General features: G+C 46.7%; 1 protein-coding gene across 2 annotated transcripts in view; it reads right to left on the reverse strand.

Moving 5' to 3' along the window:
• Positions 1–5512: 5512 nt before the first annotated feature.
• Positions 5513–18262, reverse strand: part of SLC14A1 (solute carrier family 14 member 1 (Kidd blood group)) — a 29753-nt gene continuing 17003 nt past the window's right edge. For both annotated transcript variants that reach the window (XM_055324053.1, XM_055324054.1), the window contains 5 exons: positions 17144–17336; positions 13231–13378; positions 12906–13040; positions 8672–8721; positions 5513–7337 (listed from right to left, as the gene is read on the reverse strand). In XM_055324053.1, the coding sequence (XP_055180028.1) occupies positions 7161–7337; positions 8672–8721; positions 12906–13040; positions 13231–13378; positions 17144–17336 (703 nt within the window). In that variant the 3' untranslated portion in view covers positions 5513–7160. The remainder of the gene's footprint in view (positions 7338–8671; positions 8722–12905; positions 13041–13230; positions 13379–17143; positions 17337–18262) is intronic.

Raw genomic sequence — 18262 nt, forward strand, 5'->3', positions numbered from 1 at the left:
ACCTTAAAAGGAGAGCACGTTAGAATAATCTGTAGAGTTTTTAAAGATTCAGGAGGCCCAGAATGGGGTGGGACAATCAGAGTTTTTCGAAGGTTCTTATGCATGATCCTGATAAATACTCTTGGTTGAGAAACACTGTGGAGCATTCATAAGCCTGGGGATAGAACTTGCAGATTGGAGCCCTTGGAAGACATCCAGCCTCTAAACTGGCTTTGTTTGCCTGGCAGAGTATTTGAAAACATCTGAAATGTGAATGCTTTAGTGGGGGTCAGGTAAGATGGGGTGCTCAACCTTTAATTTGTCACGGTCCCCAATGTTCCCTATTGCCTCATAACCGGCTACTTCACTGTTTTCATCGCTTGTGACTAACGAGTACCTGTACACATGGGAGACTGTGTTCTTCATGTGGGCACGTCGCAGGGCAGCCCACTTATCCCGATGGTGCTGCCCCAGCTCTGAGCGTCTCTGAGGCTCCTTTCCAGGGGCTGCCTTCGGGATAAGTTTATACCACACACGAGAAAATCAGCCTCCTCACTCTAGTAGCAGGTTATGCTTATTTTTAAAAAATGACGTCCTTGAGGTACAGCAGGTATCCCTGGAAAGGTGTGACATTTTTATCTGAAATGGACACTCTGGAATTAGCTAACTATGTCTCCACCATGTGATACAGGAGGAAAGTCTTCTTACCCATTCATGATGATGAATAATGAATTCTCTAGAAGGTTGAGCTCCAAGGGCTTGGTGCCATCTGAGTTGTCATGAAGACATTGTAGACCATTAAGAGACCCGGGAGGGGCACTGTCAAGCCCAGCACTGTCCCACAGACATATAAGATGAACCACAAATACATGTCATGTATGGGATTTAAAATTTTCTTGTGACCACATGAAACATTTTTTGTAAGTGAAATTAATTTAATAATATCCCTGATTTAACCTGATGTATCCAAAGTGTCATCATCTCCATGTTTAATCAATATACAAAATTATTGAGTTGTTTTACTTTTTTTTTTTTTTGGTCTTATATGTTTGAAATCCCATATGTGCTTGCGAGCACAGCTCAGTTGGGGCTGGCTTTTTTTTTTTTTTAAGAGTTAATTTATTTATTAATGAGAGACAGAGAGAGAGAGAGAGAGAACGAGAGTGAGAGAGGCAGAGGGAGAAGCAGGCCTCATGCAGGGAGCCCGACATGGGACTCGATCCCGGGTCTCCAGGATCAGGCCCTGGGCTGAAGGCGGCACCAAACCACTAGCCACCCGGGCTGCCCGGGCCTGGCTTTATTTCAAGTGCTGTGTGTGGCTACTTGCTACCACACATCTACTCTGCTGTTGAGAGGCCGACACGGGCTCTCAGAACGTAGAAAGGCTCCCTGTTGGATTCGCCACTCCTGTGACCTGCCTATATGTACTCTCCTTGCCCCAAAGCCGTGCTTGCTCTGGGGTCACTGACTCATGTCCTAGCTGCCATTGTTTCCTGTGGTCCGAGGGACTTAACTTTAGCCAGATTTCCTGACGCTGTGCCAGCTTTCCTCCGTGCTTCATTTCTTCCTCTTCCAGTGCTTGCATGTCACTGTGATATCATTCAAAGCTTCTAAGGGCCAGGATCCAATGGGCCCGGCCCCAAAGCAGGAAACTGGCTTTCTCATTGTTTATTTGAAACCACGAAGCAGAAAATGTCAGACACTTGTTTTCAGTGCTTCACTGAGCTGGAATCGAATTGCAACGCAACTATTCCCAACGGGGCCTTCTGACGTCGGATGATTTAGAAGTTTCACCGCTTTAGATAGAGACGACTAATTGAGGCACAAAGTAACCCTAGACTTCCCTTGCTCTGACTGTCATCACTAGCTGCCTCACCTTTTGTTTAGGATCTTGTTAGTCTATAAAATTTTGTTTGAAGCTGGGGCATCCTAATGTACTATGGGAATATTCCAGCAAGGATTCTACAAAGTCTTTCTGTGTAAAAGGTCTCCATTTAGGTCTCTGTCCCAAACCCCCTTGGGAGTCCCACAAGAGACTGTCGTGTCTGTCACCACATAGCTCTCTCCAGTGTGGTCTGGGCACAAAGGTACCGTATACTGTATGCCACCGTGGCACACGTTTGTCTGCCTGTGCAGTAGCCATTCCTCCTGCTTTCCCTGCAATATGGCAGAGCTCACCTGCTACAATAGAGGCCGACGATGCCAGATGCATGCTTTCCTAGACTCTTTTGCAGCCAGGAATGGCCATGTGACCCCGTTCTGCCAAAAAGACACAAGTCAAGGTATGTGGAGAGAGCTTCTGGGGGAAGATTTTCCTCCCCGATAAAAAGAGACATGAAAGAGTGACTCTCTTGCAACTCTGGTTGCCTCCTTCTTCCTGATGTGGTTGTGATGTTTATAACAAGGCAGCTGTTTTGGGACCATGAGGCAACGAGCCTGAGGATGGACATGAAGTCTTCTGAGGATGCTGAGAACGATGAGGAGGATAGAAAGATACTGCAACCTTGATGACCTCGTTGAGCAGCTGCAACCAAACTTGGAACAGAACTTTCTACTTTAGGAACCAAACTACTGTTGTTGTTCTATTACTTGCTACCAAAAGCATGCTGACTGGTATGGATGCCTGGTATTTAGCGGTAGGTTCTTGTCTTCTGTTTCTTAGAAGGAAGAACTCACTGAAATACTCTTCCTTCAACCTTGTTGCCCAGCTACTCTTGCTCATCCTCATCACCACACTACTCCCTTTACTCATTTATTTGTCTGTTCACCTCATAAAGTTCCTGTGAGGGCAGAGGCCATGACTGTCTGGTTCACTCTGGTAGTTCCAGTTCCCATTATGTAATAAATAGGCGTTCAATAAATATTTACCAATTAATGAACCAAGGGGGGCTATGAAGGAGGTAAAATCCTTAGAATTTGGCTATTGCCCATTGGTGAGAGAAGGAAGCTAAAAGTGGCACCCTGTTTTTGGCTTGTATAGTTGGCTAGAGGGTGCGACCTTTCCTCATAACTCAGTAACTTGAGAGCAGAGTAGTTGAAGATGAGTTTTGCCCTGGATGTGTTGAAATTGATGCTTTTGGAACAGCCTCTGTAGACAGTTGAACAGAGGGCCTGGATTGAAGCTCTAGAAAGGATTGGACAGGGAGATGTATAGCATGAGAGGAGAAGTGACTCTTCAGTGCTCCAATCTCATTGTGTGGCACCGCCATCCACCTGTTGCCCAAGTGAGGGTTCAGGAAGTCATCCTTGACACTCCCTCTCCCTCGCTTCCCACATGAACCCATCATCCAGTACTGAGGATTCCACCTTTTGTTTCCCACACCCATGAACTTCTCTCCATCCTCCTGCCCCCACTGAGTCCAAGCCAACTACCTCTCTCCTGCATTATTACAGGGTCTACTTGGTTTCCCAAATCCACTCCAATCCCTTCTACTCACTGCGGTCCAGCCACATCAGTCTTCTCTCACTTCTTGAGAGCACCAATCTCCTTGTCTCAAGGCCTGGATGCATGAGCATCCATCTGCCAAGAACACTGCTCCCTCCATCCTCCACATCCCTCTACCTGTCCAGCTCTGGTCTACTCCCCTTTAGGTATTAGCCTAAACCTCACATCCTCAGGACGGCCTTCCCTGACTACCTCCCACTCCCACCCACCTTTGTAGCCTCAGAAATTTAACTTTGTTGGAACACTACGGGGTGATTTGGCTTTTGGAGACAGGTACTGGCAAAACAACAAACAACAACACACACACAACAAAAAACAAATCTTTACAAAAACCTATTAGCAAAATTGCATTATTTAGATGAGAAATGTAACTATAGAGGGTCAGAAATGCACAAGTACAGACAAGTGCATTGTTTCCCTTAGAAGGCAAATCTACACAGGAAGTCAAATAGCTTGTGAGTAAGGCTTAGACAAGGGGCATTAGCTGCTTGAAATGATTATGTTTGCTAAACTGTGATCCCCCCAGTGTGCCCATCTCCACCACAGGTGTCCCCCCCTTGACACCTGTTTCTGGGCCACCACTCCGAGGGCAGTCACTCAACAACTCAACTCCCAGGGCTGAAGACCTCTTGCCTCTGTCTGCCACCAACGCCTAAGCTTCAGCCATTGACCAGCTCTCCCACTAGGGGTAAGCTTGCTTTAGCTGTGTTAACACCTCCCTGGTTAACACTTAGGAAGGTCGAGGTCAGGCCTGGAAGCAGTCTTTTCTTTTAGTTGCTTTCATATATGTCTGCTTTGAACACTACATGTATTGTGTAGTTCAATCTTAAGAGCTTGTGAAAGCAGACTATTATGGGCCTTAAGCCCACTTTTTTTAAAATTTTATTTATTTATTCATGAGAGACACACAGAGAGAGGCAGAGACACAGGCAGAGGGAGAAGCAGGCTCCCCACGGGGAGCCTGATGTGGGACTCGATCCCAGAATCATGCCCTGAGCCAAAGGCAGATGCAAACACGCTAACCACAGATGGAGGGAGGAGGGAGAGAGGTGCTTCAGGAGGCAGGGAGGAGCACGGCTTGGCTTCATCGTCACTGGTCACATTCTGAGAAGTAGCCCTGCCCACAATGCTGGCCACTCAGTTGTGCCCAGCCTCCGTCCTGGGGGGCGCCCAGGACCTGGACAGCTGCCTGGCGGGATATCCATCCCAGAGTGCTAGGAGCACAGCCTGAACATCGGCGACTGCCCCTTAGTGATCCCTTCTCACCCCTGAGCGAGGAGGACAGTGCGCAGTTGAGAGGAGGTCCACAGGGATAGGTCCATAATCGAGTTGAACAGGGTTTGCTCAGCTACACATCTGATGCTGTTAGCAAGTCTAGGGAAGGAATAAGGACAGCAGCACACCAAAATAGAAGCAATTGTAATCAACACAGTCTTAGGCACATGATGGTTAATATGCACCATAATATAAAAGGCATATATGACTTTTATTTATTTTTTCTAAGATTTTATTCATTTATTCATGAGAGAGAGGCAGAGACACAGGCAGAGGGCTCCCTGTGGGGAGCCCAATGCAGGACTCGATCCTAGGACTCTGGGATCACGCCCTGAGCCGAAGGCAGTCACTCAACAACTGAGTCACCTAGGTGCCTGGCATAGGTGACTTTTAAACAAATTTTACACAAAACTGAGCTGTGAGTATAACTTTATTCATATTCTTACTTGGAAAACTGTTATTACAGACAAAAGGCAAGAATACCGCTGATTCCTAAGAAAACTGACAAAATACTCACTTCATTTCAGGATAATACTCAGTAAAAAAAAAAAAAAGCTTGAAAAGTTTAATACCATTTAAATTAGACAATGTACAAGGCCTTAGACTGTTCCTATTTACATGATTGTGTGAGCACACCAGGAGAAGGTAGAGATCATTCTGGAGCTCCTTGCGAAGGCGGCCTACGTGTTAGAGGCTCTGGTTCCCTCCACCATGGCTCAGATTCCTCACTCCTGGTTATCTTTGGTTCTGCTTGCTTTTTTGTGTCCTCCCCCACCCCACCACCCCGCCCCAAACCTGACCCATCTCCCCCAGTCTTGCTTCACAAATTCCTTAACAAGGGAGATTTCCGTTCAAACAATGAACATTTAGTTTTCCCACTGGAATACACATGAATCTACACAGTTGCCCATTCAGAGTTTCAAAAGGCTTTGGTTACATGGTTGTTACATTGGAACAATGTTTGTGTCCCTGAGAAAAGGAAGAAGTGGACTTCTCCCCAAAATATTTGTAGGTTTACTTCCCTTCTTCTGCTTATTCCGGCAGCAAACTTGTCTATTTTGCACTGAGCACTGCAAACCCAAAGGGCAAGAAAAAAACCTTAGACTTCCACTATTTCTCTTTTTGAATCCTCCAAAATAGCAGATTGATACAGAATGAAGTAGAAGGTAGTGAGTAGAGCTTTCCACGGCATCCTCTGTGCATTTGTTCATAGAATGTTTATGGGACCAAAAACCTTAAAATTAATACAAAGAAAGACAGGAGAACCCTTTTACTGGTATGTCTTTTCGGGTTTCTGAGCAAGAACATTGTGAGCGTACAGAAAATAATGATTTTTTTTTTTTTTTAAGTAGGAAACTCAACAAGCTCTAAACGCCCAGAAACAATCTGACCTTCCCTTCCAGGCTTTATAAGATATAAGACATAGCCTCAAAGGAGTAGCAAATGTGGTTTCAAAGGGCCTTGGATGTTGATGACTTGGTTCTACGCATTCCAGGCATTTATAAAATCCACTTGGGTATGGAATTAAAAATAGCTATGCCGATTATTTTATAAAAATGTAACTTTTCCTTAATATCTAGGAATTGGTTAAGCCAGAAACTTGTTATTTTACCTCATTGAAAAAACAAATCCATTCTCCCAAGAAAATTATCATAAGCTTTATTTATCTAAAACATCTTTTGCAGTGTCGAAGGAAAATGACACTACAGAATAGTTTTAACTGATAAAATCCCCTTTCTCCCTCCTATAGCTGTGTCGGCCTGGAAAGAATCAACCATCTCCTGGAGGGGAGAGTGCAACACACTCAGGGCAGCATCCAGGCCCCTCTGCTGCCCAGGAGCTGGAGAATGAGCTGTGGCCACAGCTGCCAAGTGTGATTTGTATGGTTTTTTATTTTATTTATTTTTTTAATATTTTTTTTATTGGAGTTCGATTTGCCAACATATAGTATAACACCAAGTGCTCTTCCCATCAAGTGACTTGTATGGATTTTAAACGAGTCAAACTGCTTATCTGAGAATTCTGGGTTGACTAACTTCGTGGTCATGAATTCCATTCACTTAAGGCTTAGTTGGTTTGTAGAGCTTGATTTTTTTTTTCCTTTTTTGAGCTTGGTTTTTAATACTGTTAACATCATGTAGCCAACCAAACACCAAGAACACCGGTAAATAATTAGCTCTGGTCTCGTGTCTTCTTTCTGTGGGAGCTGTTTGACTTTATAACGACATGACAGTCTAGCACCAACGCCCCACCAGGGCACACCATCCTGACGTGTCTCTCACATGATTGGGGATGTTCCTGGAGTCTAAAAGAGAGCTACAGAGCGAGCCTAAGAACAGATTGCCAATGGGTTAGTATGAACATTGTCACTAGTGAAGAAACAGCAGTTTGCCAAGACCCCGGGAGTCACCTGGGGCTGTCAGTCACCCCTTGCGACCTTGGCCATGGGTGGGGGTTGCTCTCACAAAGGGCTTTCAACCATCCTTTTTTTCTTGGCTTGGAGGAAGAAGATGCGGTTTTCTTCAGGATAAGTGACTTTACTGAGGGGCATTCTGTAGATGTTGGCGTTTTTGGTGGTCAGCAAGAGGAACAGTAGTGTGGCCAAACAGAAGGGCCAGGTGCAGGCTGGCAGTCCCGCCTGAAGAGGAAGAGACAAGCCACATACTCCTCTGAGATCCTGTCACAAAGCACTAGCCCCCATCCCATTCTCACTCAGTCCAGGGGGATGCATCCTGGGGCACCAACCGGACTCTGCTTAGGCCCACTGAGTTGGAGTCCACGATCCCAGTGGGACTGCATTTAGCAGTTGAAATGTCACCATCCATTCCTTAGGGTGGTCTGGGAATGTCCACTTTGCACATCTTTCCCTCCCTCTCATACAGTCGGGTTTCTACACCACTGTGAAGATGATGCTGGGCACCCCAATAAGTTATTTCATTGGATAATGCCAACTCGGCATTAGGTCCTAAACTAGGTAATTACCTTACATATTTACGTCTCATGGCCATTTGATGAAATTGGCATTATGTCTGCAAAAGCTGAGGAAATTGTCTTAGGGAGGCTGCATAATAATCCAAGTTTCTGGGTAAATAAGTGGTAATGTGAAGACTGGAAACCAAGTCAACCCAAGTTCAAAGCATGCATCTTTCCCAACAAGATGAAGTTCTGTCTCAGGAACCCCCTTGTCTGGAACCACATGCAAACTGAAGTGTGCATTGGAATATAGACAGAGCTGCCTACTTAGGAAGCCACCAGTGGCCCCTGACCCCTCCTCACACCCACAGGGCCCTCTTTGCTTAGTTTGGCCCATGGTGACCTCTCTCCTGATCTCCACCCAGACTCATCTTGGACTCTCCTGGTTTTCCTCCCTTTCTTCTGGCTCCCAAACAGACTCTAAGCTCTTTGAGGGGAAGTCCTTGCTCTGGGCTGTTCTTGGCAACTCAGGCAGGTCTGAAGGAGAAGGTCAAGGACCAAAAGGGAAGGAGAAAGAGTGGCAGGAGGCACTACACAGGTAACAATTTTGCCTATTAAATAATTCAGCTAGGACATGGGTCTGAATGCTTCTTATTAATGACTCACTGGGGATTTAACAAATGGCTCAATTAACGAAATCCAAACCATCTGGGTCTTTAGCCAATTATCCTTTCCCTCCCTTTCCTGATTTCTCAACCACTACATGGCTCTGGCTTTCTGTTCAAGTAGAAAATATTCTAAAATCACTTCCCTGGCACTCAGAGTATGAACTTGGTAAATATGGTATACAACCTAAGTTTCACTGCTTTAAATTATGCAATCTGATATTTTCAGCAAGGTGTGTGTGGAACAGGCAGGTGCAGGAGATGGGAAAGTAGTGGCTAACACAGCGATGGATCCTGCACTGGGGACCCCACCCAGGGGACTTCAGGGGGGTTTCCACGGCACTGAGAGCCAATAGATCATGCTGCTGATGAAGCAAGATTAAGGCAAACTCACCATAGCCATCACGTGTGACAGGCTGACTCCGAGGTAAGCAGTAAATAGGGCTAAAAAAAAGGGGAGGGAGCAACAATACTTAGTAGGTGTACTTTTCATTATAGGAAATGTACATTTTCATTTTGCCAGCTAGCTCTCAGCACCCTGGTTACAAGCATGAGCTTACAGTTGGCAGTTCTGGGTTCAAATCCAGACTCTACTGCTTAGGAGCTTTGTGGCCTTCATTCTAAGCCTCCACCTCCTCACCTGCACCATAGAGGTAACAGAAATTTCTCATGGGGTTGGTGTCATCATGAAAGGAGTAATACTTGGGTTTAGCATGCAATGAGAAGTACTCAGTAAAGGTAGCTTTTCTGTGGTTACTATTTCACTGCTATTATCACTGATCCCTAAGGAAAAGGCCTTCCATGGCAAATAAGCTTCCCTGTTGTTTTATCTGAACATAACTGAATTAAAATGAAATGTAGGGGGGCACCAGGGTGGCTCAGCTGGTTGAGCATCTGACTGTTGATTTCAGCTCAGGTCACATTCTCAGGGTCATGACATTGAGCCCTGTGTCAGGCTCCACACTTAGCAGGGAATCTGCTTGAGATTCTCTCTCTCTCTTTCTCTCCCCCTCTGCCCCTCCCTCACTCACTCTATTGCTGTCTAAAATAAATACAATCTTTGAAGAAATTGAAACCTATGAATGTTTCTTGAGATAGCATGGATTCTGTACAACCACACTATATGCGTCTAGGATTGTCCTATTAATGACTAGAATTCACAGTCATTAAAAAAAATAATGGTATAAAAAAAATAAAGACAGAGTAATTCAGCAATCAGCAGGACTGACCACAAACTTGGGATTTCACCCCATAATAACATCGTTCCCAATACTGTTAATGTTGGCATACAGGCCAATGAATTAGTATGTTATGCTTTTCCTTAACTCTGAGTGAGCACAAATCTTAAAGCGGTAATTTGAGTCTATGTGTGACCGTTGGTGGTAAAACAACAAAAACAAAGATCTCAAGTAGCTAATCATCAATTGAAGAGAGGGCTCAAGGCAGCCCAGGGAAGCTGGGGTTTCAGAAAGACAGGCTGCAGAATAATCTTGGTGCACTGGCCAGACAGGCCCCTGGGGCAGCGCTGGCCCCGTGAGACCAGCCCACCACCTAGACCTCCTGGGCCTGAGAAGCCACCTGAGCCACCTCGGTGGGGGGTAGTGGGGGGTGGTGGGGGGAAGGGGGAGGAGGGACTCTGTGAGGCTCATTTACTTTACCACAGACGTCCATTCCTTCGCCAATCTTTGGTCTTTTTATCCCAGTGTTTTTGTTCAACAGCATACCTAATTCTTTCACATCTGAATTGTCTCATGCTCGTGGGAAAGGCTTGTCTCAGAAACAGCCTGGGCTTCAAACCCCAGCTCTGGTCATTTTACTGTACAACAAATCACTGAACTTTGGCACTCAGTATTGTCCTTTGTAAAAGGGCAGCTTGAAGATGCGCTTTCCAGGGAGGCGGTGAACCTCAAATGCAATCCTGTATTTCCACCAACACTGGCTGCCAACCCATCCCGGTTGGGGGGACCCCGATGCTGCTCTGAGCAGAAGTGCGCAGGGGCGTGGGTTGGAAGAGCTTCTTTGTTTGATTTGATAATTTCATTCCTTTTTCCCCCATTTCCTTCCTTCCTTTCTTAACAAATATTCACCAGCCCTAGGATAAGCACCTGCTGTCTTGGGTACCTGCTCTTCTACGAGACCTCCCCTGAGCACATGAGACCTTATCACCATTCCTCTCCTTTTCTTTTTTCTTTTTCTTTCTTTCTTTATTTGTTTATTTATTCATTCATTCATGAGAGACACACAGAGGGAGGCAGAGACACAGGCAGAGGGAGAAGCAGGTTCCCTGTGGAGAGCCCGAAGCGGGACTCGATCCCAGGACTCCAGGATCACGACCTGAGCCAAAGGCAGACGCTCACCCCCTGAGCCACCCGGGTGCCCCATTCCTCTCCCTTTCACAAGGATTGCACTTGAAAGGTCCAGCAGTAGCTCTGGTCTCTTCCTGCTATGCTGTTTCCAAGCTGTCTCCAATTGCAAGTTGCTTTTCTCTCCATAGTAAGAGCATCAGACAGTCTAACAGTAGCTGCGCATCAATTAAGGCTTGCTGAGTGGGACTGGGAAAACCTCACGGGAGAGGTGCAAGTCTGCAACACCACAGTGTGTAGGTGATGACTCTGATGGCACCCTGGGCAGTGAGGGGCAGAAAGGCCCTGAGTGCCGAGTGGACAGTGTCCATCTCAGCAGAACACCAGGTGTGAGTCCTACTATGACAACCCCAGCATTAAAGAGAGACAAAATATCAGGATGGCTCAGTCACCCAACCCCCCCTCTTGATTTCAAATTTATTTATTTATTTATTTATTGTAAGTCTTTTTATTTATTTATGATAGTCACAGAGAGAGAGAGAGAGGCAGAGACATAGGCAGAGGGAGAAGCAGGCTCCATGCACCGGGAGCCCGAAGTGGGATTCGATCCCGGGTCTCCAGGATCACGCCCTGGGCCAAAGGCAGACGCCAAACCGCTGCGCCACCCAGGGATCCCTTTTTTTTAAATTCATTTTTTTGTAAGTCTTTTTATTTATTTATGATAGCCCCTCTTGATTTCAGCTCAGGTCATGGTCTCAGGGTCATGAGATCAAGCCCCACCTGAGGCTCGCGCGGAACCTGCTTGAGATTCTCCCCCCCCCAAATATAAACAAACAAACAAACAAACAAACAAATAAATAAATAAATAAAGACAAAATGTGTCTATAGTTTGCATTGACAAAATAACAAAGTTAGGACTCCCCTGTTGGGCAGTTTCCGGTTTGGAGGCAGGGAAGGCGGCCCTGCCAGGCTCCCTTAGTCTTTCCTGGGGCCTCTTCCTGATAATACCACAGTGAAGTTGTGAAGGGCAACTCTGTAATAAATGTGTGTTATTTATTTACCCCAGCTGATATAGTTGGTCTTTCGTTGGGTCGGGGGCAGGGTGATATGGGCAAGCCAGAACTTGCTGTGACATTTTGCGGGGGAGATTTGCTTTCCAAGGGGGGCCAGAGGTCCCTCTCAACACTTCGTATCTGTGGATGAGATGGACAGTGCCCAGCATGGACGGAACACGCACTCCCCATTGTCTGTGGAGGAGAAATCAGTATGGCCTCTGTGGGGGTGAGTGTGGCATCTCTCAAAATTCAAGTTGGCAGAGCTAGGGTTCTGGCCTCAGGGTCTGGGATCTCAGCTAACTCAGTATACAGCCCTAACCATCAGGCTACGCCAGTGAGGAAAATCTGACCTGTCCAAAGGAAGGTACGTGTGATAGGCAGAATGAGAAACCCACTAGCTTTCTAAATCTACATCACTTGAGGTTTGGTTTTACCTAAAGGCCTGGAGGCTGCCACAGGGGAGCAGAGTGGTGTAGTGTGTGGAATTCAGAGGTTCTTAGCAAATGTGGATTCTGGCTTGCATTTACCCTAATTGACCGGGTCCCCTTCAACACATCACTTTATCTCTCTAGCCTCAGAACTCCAACAGTAAAACGAGGGGCATGGACTGGAGACCTCTAGAACCTCTTCTAGCTCTGACAGGCTGAGTCTGGCTAGAACATAGGGGTCAGAAGGGATGAACACAGTGGTTTGGAAAATGTGGTTCCCAAGACCAACAGCATCAAGCACCATCTGGCCCTCGTTAGAAATGCCAACTCCTCTCCTACCTCTAAGGAGGAATCGGGGGCTGGGAGGTGGGGCGGGCAGCCATCTGTGTTTTAACAAGCCTTCCAGTTGATTCTGACACTCCCTGAAGTGTGTGAGAAAAGCTGGATTCGTGTGATTCTCCAAGGGCCACATGGAGTCCTACCTGACTCAGCAGGAGAAATGGCTCTGTATTTAGCTTGAGTCATTTCCATTTTTGTTTCTTGGGTCAAACGATTAGTATGAAGAACATAGGATGAGTCAAGTTTCTATCCCCCAACACGTACATATGGCAAAATAGTTAACACGACTTGACAGGTTCTCCCGTCTTCACGACAACCAATAAGGAGGGCACAGCGGAGCCTAATCCTCCCAGAGAGGGGATGCCACTTGCCCTGTTCACACCTGCAGGCAGCCGGGGGCCCTCACTGGAACCTGGCCCCAGTGTCTCACATAGTCCCTTTTTACTGTATGGACTGATCCCACAGTTATGAGCGACCCTCCTTCCAATGCACAATATACGTACCGCAGGCAAGAGCCAGAATGTGAGTTTGCCAGGTGAGCGCCACGAACATTCCTCCAATTGCAATGCAGGCCAGAGAGCTGTTGAAACCCCAGAGCCCAAGGTAGATGTTCTCAAACGGCTCTGAAAGACTGAGTCCTATTAAGGAAGACAGGTGGGGTCAGCGCTGTGCATCAAAGGCAGGATGCTGTGGTAGGAGGCCGGGGGTGGGGGAGCACCCATGAACTCCCATTGGTCCCCTGGAAGTAGAGCTCTCCAGGAAGGTCCAGAGCATGGAAGATGCCTGCGGAGGAGGTGCTGGGTACTTGGGCCTGAGCCCTCAGCTTACCCGCTGCTATCCCCAGCAGTGATCCGATGGTGGCGTGCAGGCACATGAGTGGGGAGGAGAGCAGGAGGGCGCACAGGAAAATGCCCCCTGTCCACGGGTTATCACAGCCATAGATCTGCCCGACGCCCACAGGCAGGGATTTCAGTAACTGCAAAGCCATTCAGAAAACGAGGTCATTAAAACAACTGAACAGAAACCCACAGGACGCTCACAGTCACGTACAATGCAACGTCAGAGTTAGCACATCTCATCTTTCGAGACCAGTGTTACTAAATTTTTAGTCTCTGTCTCGTTACAGAAATCTCATTCTTCTGCTTGATCCCAAGAGATACACAGGCCCTTCCCCGGCGGATGCTGAGCATGCATGCCTCCTTGGCACGGCCACTAACTCAGGGGCTCTGCTGCTGGCACTGACACTTGGCCTCGGTCGCTGATAAGCCCTCAGGTGGAACCACTGCTGCCCCCACCTCACCTGCCGTGTCCCCCGGTGAGGACAGCAGGGACCACAGTTTACACTTCCAGTTCTTTTTTTTTTTTAATTTTTTTTTTATTTATTTACGATAGTCATACAGAGAGAGAGAGAGAGAGAGGCAGAGGACACAGGCAGAGGGAGAAGCAGGCTCCATGCACCGGGAGCCCGACGTGGGACTCGATCCCGGGTCTCCAGGATCGCGCCCTGGGCCAAAGGCAGGCGCCAAACCGCTGCGCCACCCAGGGATCCCCTACACTTCCAGTTCTTAACTGTCCATTAGGCCTCAGGCTAATGCATCAATGCCACCATGGTCAACAGAAGTATTATTACTCCCATGCAACTGGGCTGTTAAGGCCAAAGACCCAGAGTTGGGTTATCTTTTCCACAATTCAGAAGCAATTATTGCGGACGCCTGGGTGGCTGAGTTGGTTAAGCATCGGCCTTCAGCAGATCAGGTCATGATCTCAGAGTCCTGGGATCTAGCCCCACATCAGGCTCCTGGCTCAACGAGGAGTCTGCTTCTCCCTCTGCTTCTCCCTCTCTCCCCATGCTCGTGCTCTCTTTTGCTTGTGCTCGCTCTCTCTCTCTCAAATAAATAAAATCTTTTTTTTAAACGAGCAATTATTGGCAAGTTCATGAATCAGTACCCTATTTATACTTCCGCTGTTACAGAGAATATGTATTCATTTCAACCACTATATCCTTAGCTTACTCTGGTTACCAGCAACTGCCAATTAGTCCTCAAAACACAAAAATACATGTAAATGTCACTAATGCTGGTGAGGCCTGAATTCAGCTAATGTGTTCACAGACTGACAGTTTTCAGGAAAGTAGAGGGTTTGATTTAAGCTAACACCTGGTAATGCTTTCTAAGGACACTTCCGGTAAGGCCAGGCTAGGCATAATTAGCCATGTTAGCTTGACCAAGTTCATTTACTGAAAGACGTCTTCCTCGCCCCAGGTCACATGTACACCTTTTGAGCGACCATGGGGAGGCAATGACTCTGCTACGGGGGGGCCCTGCTTTGGCACGAAAACTTTCCTGGGGCCCCTGGGTGGCTCACTGGTTGAGTGGCTCAGGGAGTGATCCCAGGGTCCTGAGATCGAGTCTTGTATCAGGTCCCGGCAGGGAGCTTGATTTTCCCTCTGCCTGTGTCTCTGCCTCTCTCTCTGTGTCGCTCATGAGTGAATAAATAATAATGTCTTTAAAAAAAAAAGAATTATCCTCTCCCTCATGCATTAGGCTGCACTAACACTGGCTTCCAATCCTGCCTCCGTCCTTGCTCAGAGCACAGGATCACGCTGTGAGTTTGGTTCTATCCTAAAGTGAATCCTGAATTCTGCAGCTCACACTGGATCTTCATGTCTACACAAGATCATTGCTCTTTTCTCTACAGCAAGGAACTTGACACGGTACAGACTGCATAGGCTTTCACTCAGAATCGACTGCAGAACTATCCCTCGTGTGGCCAGGAAAACGGGGGAGTCAAGCGAGATGGGAGAGACATGTGCTGATGTTGGGGTGGTAGTTCAGAATGAGAAGAGGAAGACCGGGATCCCTGGGTGGCGCAGCGGTTTGGCGCCTGCCTTTGGCCCAGGGCGCGATCCTGGAGACCCGGGATCGAATCCCACGTCGGGCTCCCGGTGCATGGAGCCTGCTCCTCCCTCTGCCTGTGTCTCTGCCTCTCTCTCTCTCTGTGTGACTATCATAAATAAATAAAAATTAAAAAAAAAAAGAGAAGAGGAAGACCCCCCACTTCCACAGATCAGCACTGTCCAACATAACTTTCCTGATGGGGGAATATTCCCTATGGGGCTACTAAGCACCTGAAATGTGCCTAGTATAAGGGTAAGAAACTGGATTTTTAATTTTATTTTTTATTTAATTTTATTTTTTTAAAATATTTTATTTATTTATTCAGGAGAGACACAGAGAGACAGAGGGAGAAGCAGGCTCCATGCGGGGACCCTGATGCGGGACTCAATCCCAGGCCCTGGGGATCGTGCCCTGGGGCCGAAGGGAGGCACCCAACCACTGAGCCACCCAGGCATCCCTGGATTTTTAATTTTATTTCATTATAATGAATTTCACATTAAAATTAAATAAGCTATGTGGGGCTAATAGCTACTATATTGGACAGGGCAGTTTTAAATAGATCAATTAGCATTATTTATGATATTATTTTTCATGGGTAGTTTGAACAAACATTTGACTTTCTTTCTGAGTTATTTCCAAATGCTCCCATTTATTTTCTGGGCAAGAAGGTAAAGAAAAGCCTGCCTGAGCCCCTCACATGTTTTGATGGCTCAGCAGAGAAGACAGCAAAAAGGCGTTTCATGAGCTAGTAGTGCAGAAAACCAGTCTTTTGCACATCAAAAAAGGTGTGTTTTGTTTGTTTTCTCTGCCTTTAAGTGTTCTCTTGTTTTAAACAGTTATTTAATAACTCTTCAACAACTCTTCAACAGAGTTATTAAATAAACACCCCAGGAAGAGTGCGACCTGGGTTAAGCAGGTCTTTAAAACAGCACTCTCTCTGTGCACATCGGTAAGGAGATGGATACAATACATGCTGTGGTAGTGGTTCTCAAACTCTGGCCCCCATTACCATTATTTGGGGAGCTTGTTAACACAGGTTCTTAGGTGCCCCCCTCAGAGATTATGATACAGGGAGTCTGAGATGAAGCCTGTATCATATTTAAAAACAATGATTCTGATGGCTACCAATGCTTGAGCACCATGAATCACTGTACATACTCTATGAGATCTACCAAGAGAAAAAGCAGAATAGAGAGGTTCTGACATGAGATCTAACAGTAACCAGCCAGTTCTTTTGATCGGAGGAGGCAGGTCATGGAGGCCTTAACTCCACACTAGAGGCCCTTCCTCAAGGGCTGGGCCCCATCACATCCACCCAAAGAAGGGACAATTTTGAAACAGCCTTTGATTTCCAGTGGAGCTATACTCTAGACCGAATTTTAGGAAAAGAGGGGGGAAGTTAGCTTTGAGCAGTCATTAAAAACAAACAAACAAAAAACAACCCTTACAACAAAAGAAAAAAGAGACAAAATAACAAACTCTTAAATACAGGGAACAAACTGGTGGCCACCACAGGGAGCTGAATGGGGAAATAGGGGAAGTAGGGGAAGGGGATTGAGGGTACGTGTATCTTGATGAGCAATGGGTAGAAGTGTTGAATCATTACATTGCACACCTGAAACTAATGTAACACTATAGGTTAACTATATTTCAATAATAGTAATAAGAAACAAAGCCTTAGAACCCACAGCCTTAGAGTAGAATGGGTGAGAGGGCAAGATGGAGGCAGTAAAGCCATCCTAGAGCTGAGTCTCCATAAGGCTCTGATGCCCAAGAACAATTAACCAAGGGGACACTGGGTGTCTTCGAGTCAGGGAGGAATGTGAGAGGACAGAGTACCTTACCTGCAGGGCACTGAGGTCAGGCCATGTGACATTGGGAACCGCGGTCACGGGTTTGAACAATTTGCTTGGGAAGAACAGGTTGTAATGTCCCGTCGCCGAGAGGTACATTGACAACGCCATGTTGAAGGGCAGAGTGAAGACAGGGAGGTCCCATTTGCAGAACAAGGAGTTCAAGGCGCTTGAGAAAATTGGGCTAATGACAACGACCACAGAACAGAATGGAAGAACATGCATGTGACAAGTCAGTTGACAAACTGAATCTCTACACCCTGGAGGGGCTTTCTTTCATGGGCACAATACTAATGTGCTGTTTCAGCAAACTTTTCACGGGAGGACAAGAAAAAGAGAACCCCAAACTGAAACAAAAAAAACCAAACACACATGGAATAAATCCTATCAGAGAAGAATTTTTACATAAAGTCAAAAATCAACTCGTAGCTCATCTGGCTTTTGAAAAATTACACTCTGGGATCGCTCACAGTAACTTAGGAAATCTAGGTTTTGGAAATATTTTTCTAGTATTTTAGATGTAAAGTAAAATACTCTGCACCCAGTGGGAGCCCCCTTCTCCCATGTAACCTACTTGATCATGTGCCCGTCCTCCCCACCAGGGGCAGCCACCATCTTGAATTTCTGTATGATCTTCATGAGCCTTTAGCATACTGTTTTTGAAAAAGAGAAACAGTTGTCCAAGGGAGGATGTAAGGTGGTGTGGGCGGGAGGAAAAATATCTTAAACTCAGGGCGGGGCGGGGGTGGGGGTGGGGGTGGGAAGAACAGCTTTAAGTCCAGAGCCGTTGGTGAACTGTGTGACCTTTGGCAAGGAGCTACTCCTCCATTTCCTTGTCTGTAGCCTGGGGGACTGGATTAGATTAGATGGTCTCTGGACCCCTTTTGTACTCTCACTTGTTGGCCCATCATGAAGGTCAGAGCCCCAGATTATGGGAGGGGGTGTGGTGAGCACCTGGAGGTGATCCACCTCCTGTCCTTGAGGTTGTTCTTCAGAACTGGTAAGAAATTACTTCCTGGGCAGCTTGGCTCTCCCAGCAGGCTCTATCCCACACCGCTGTGGGTGCAGCCAGGGCAGGTGGCCCTGCAGACACTATGCAGAGTGGGCTAC

Source organism: Nyctereutes procyonoides, unplaced genomic scaffold (genome assembly GCF_905146905.1).
Source record: "Nyctereutes procyonoides isolate TBG_1078 unplaced genomic scaffold, NYPRO_anot_genome, whole genome shotgun sequence".
In the NCBI taxonomy this organism is placed as follows: Eukaryota; Metazoa; Chordata; class Mammalia; order Carnivora; family Canidae; genus Nyctereutes; species Nyctereutes procyonoides.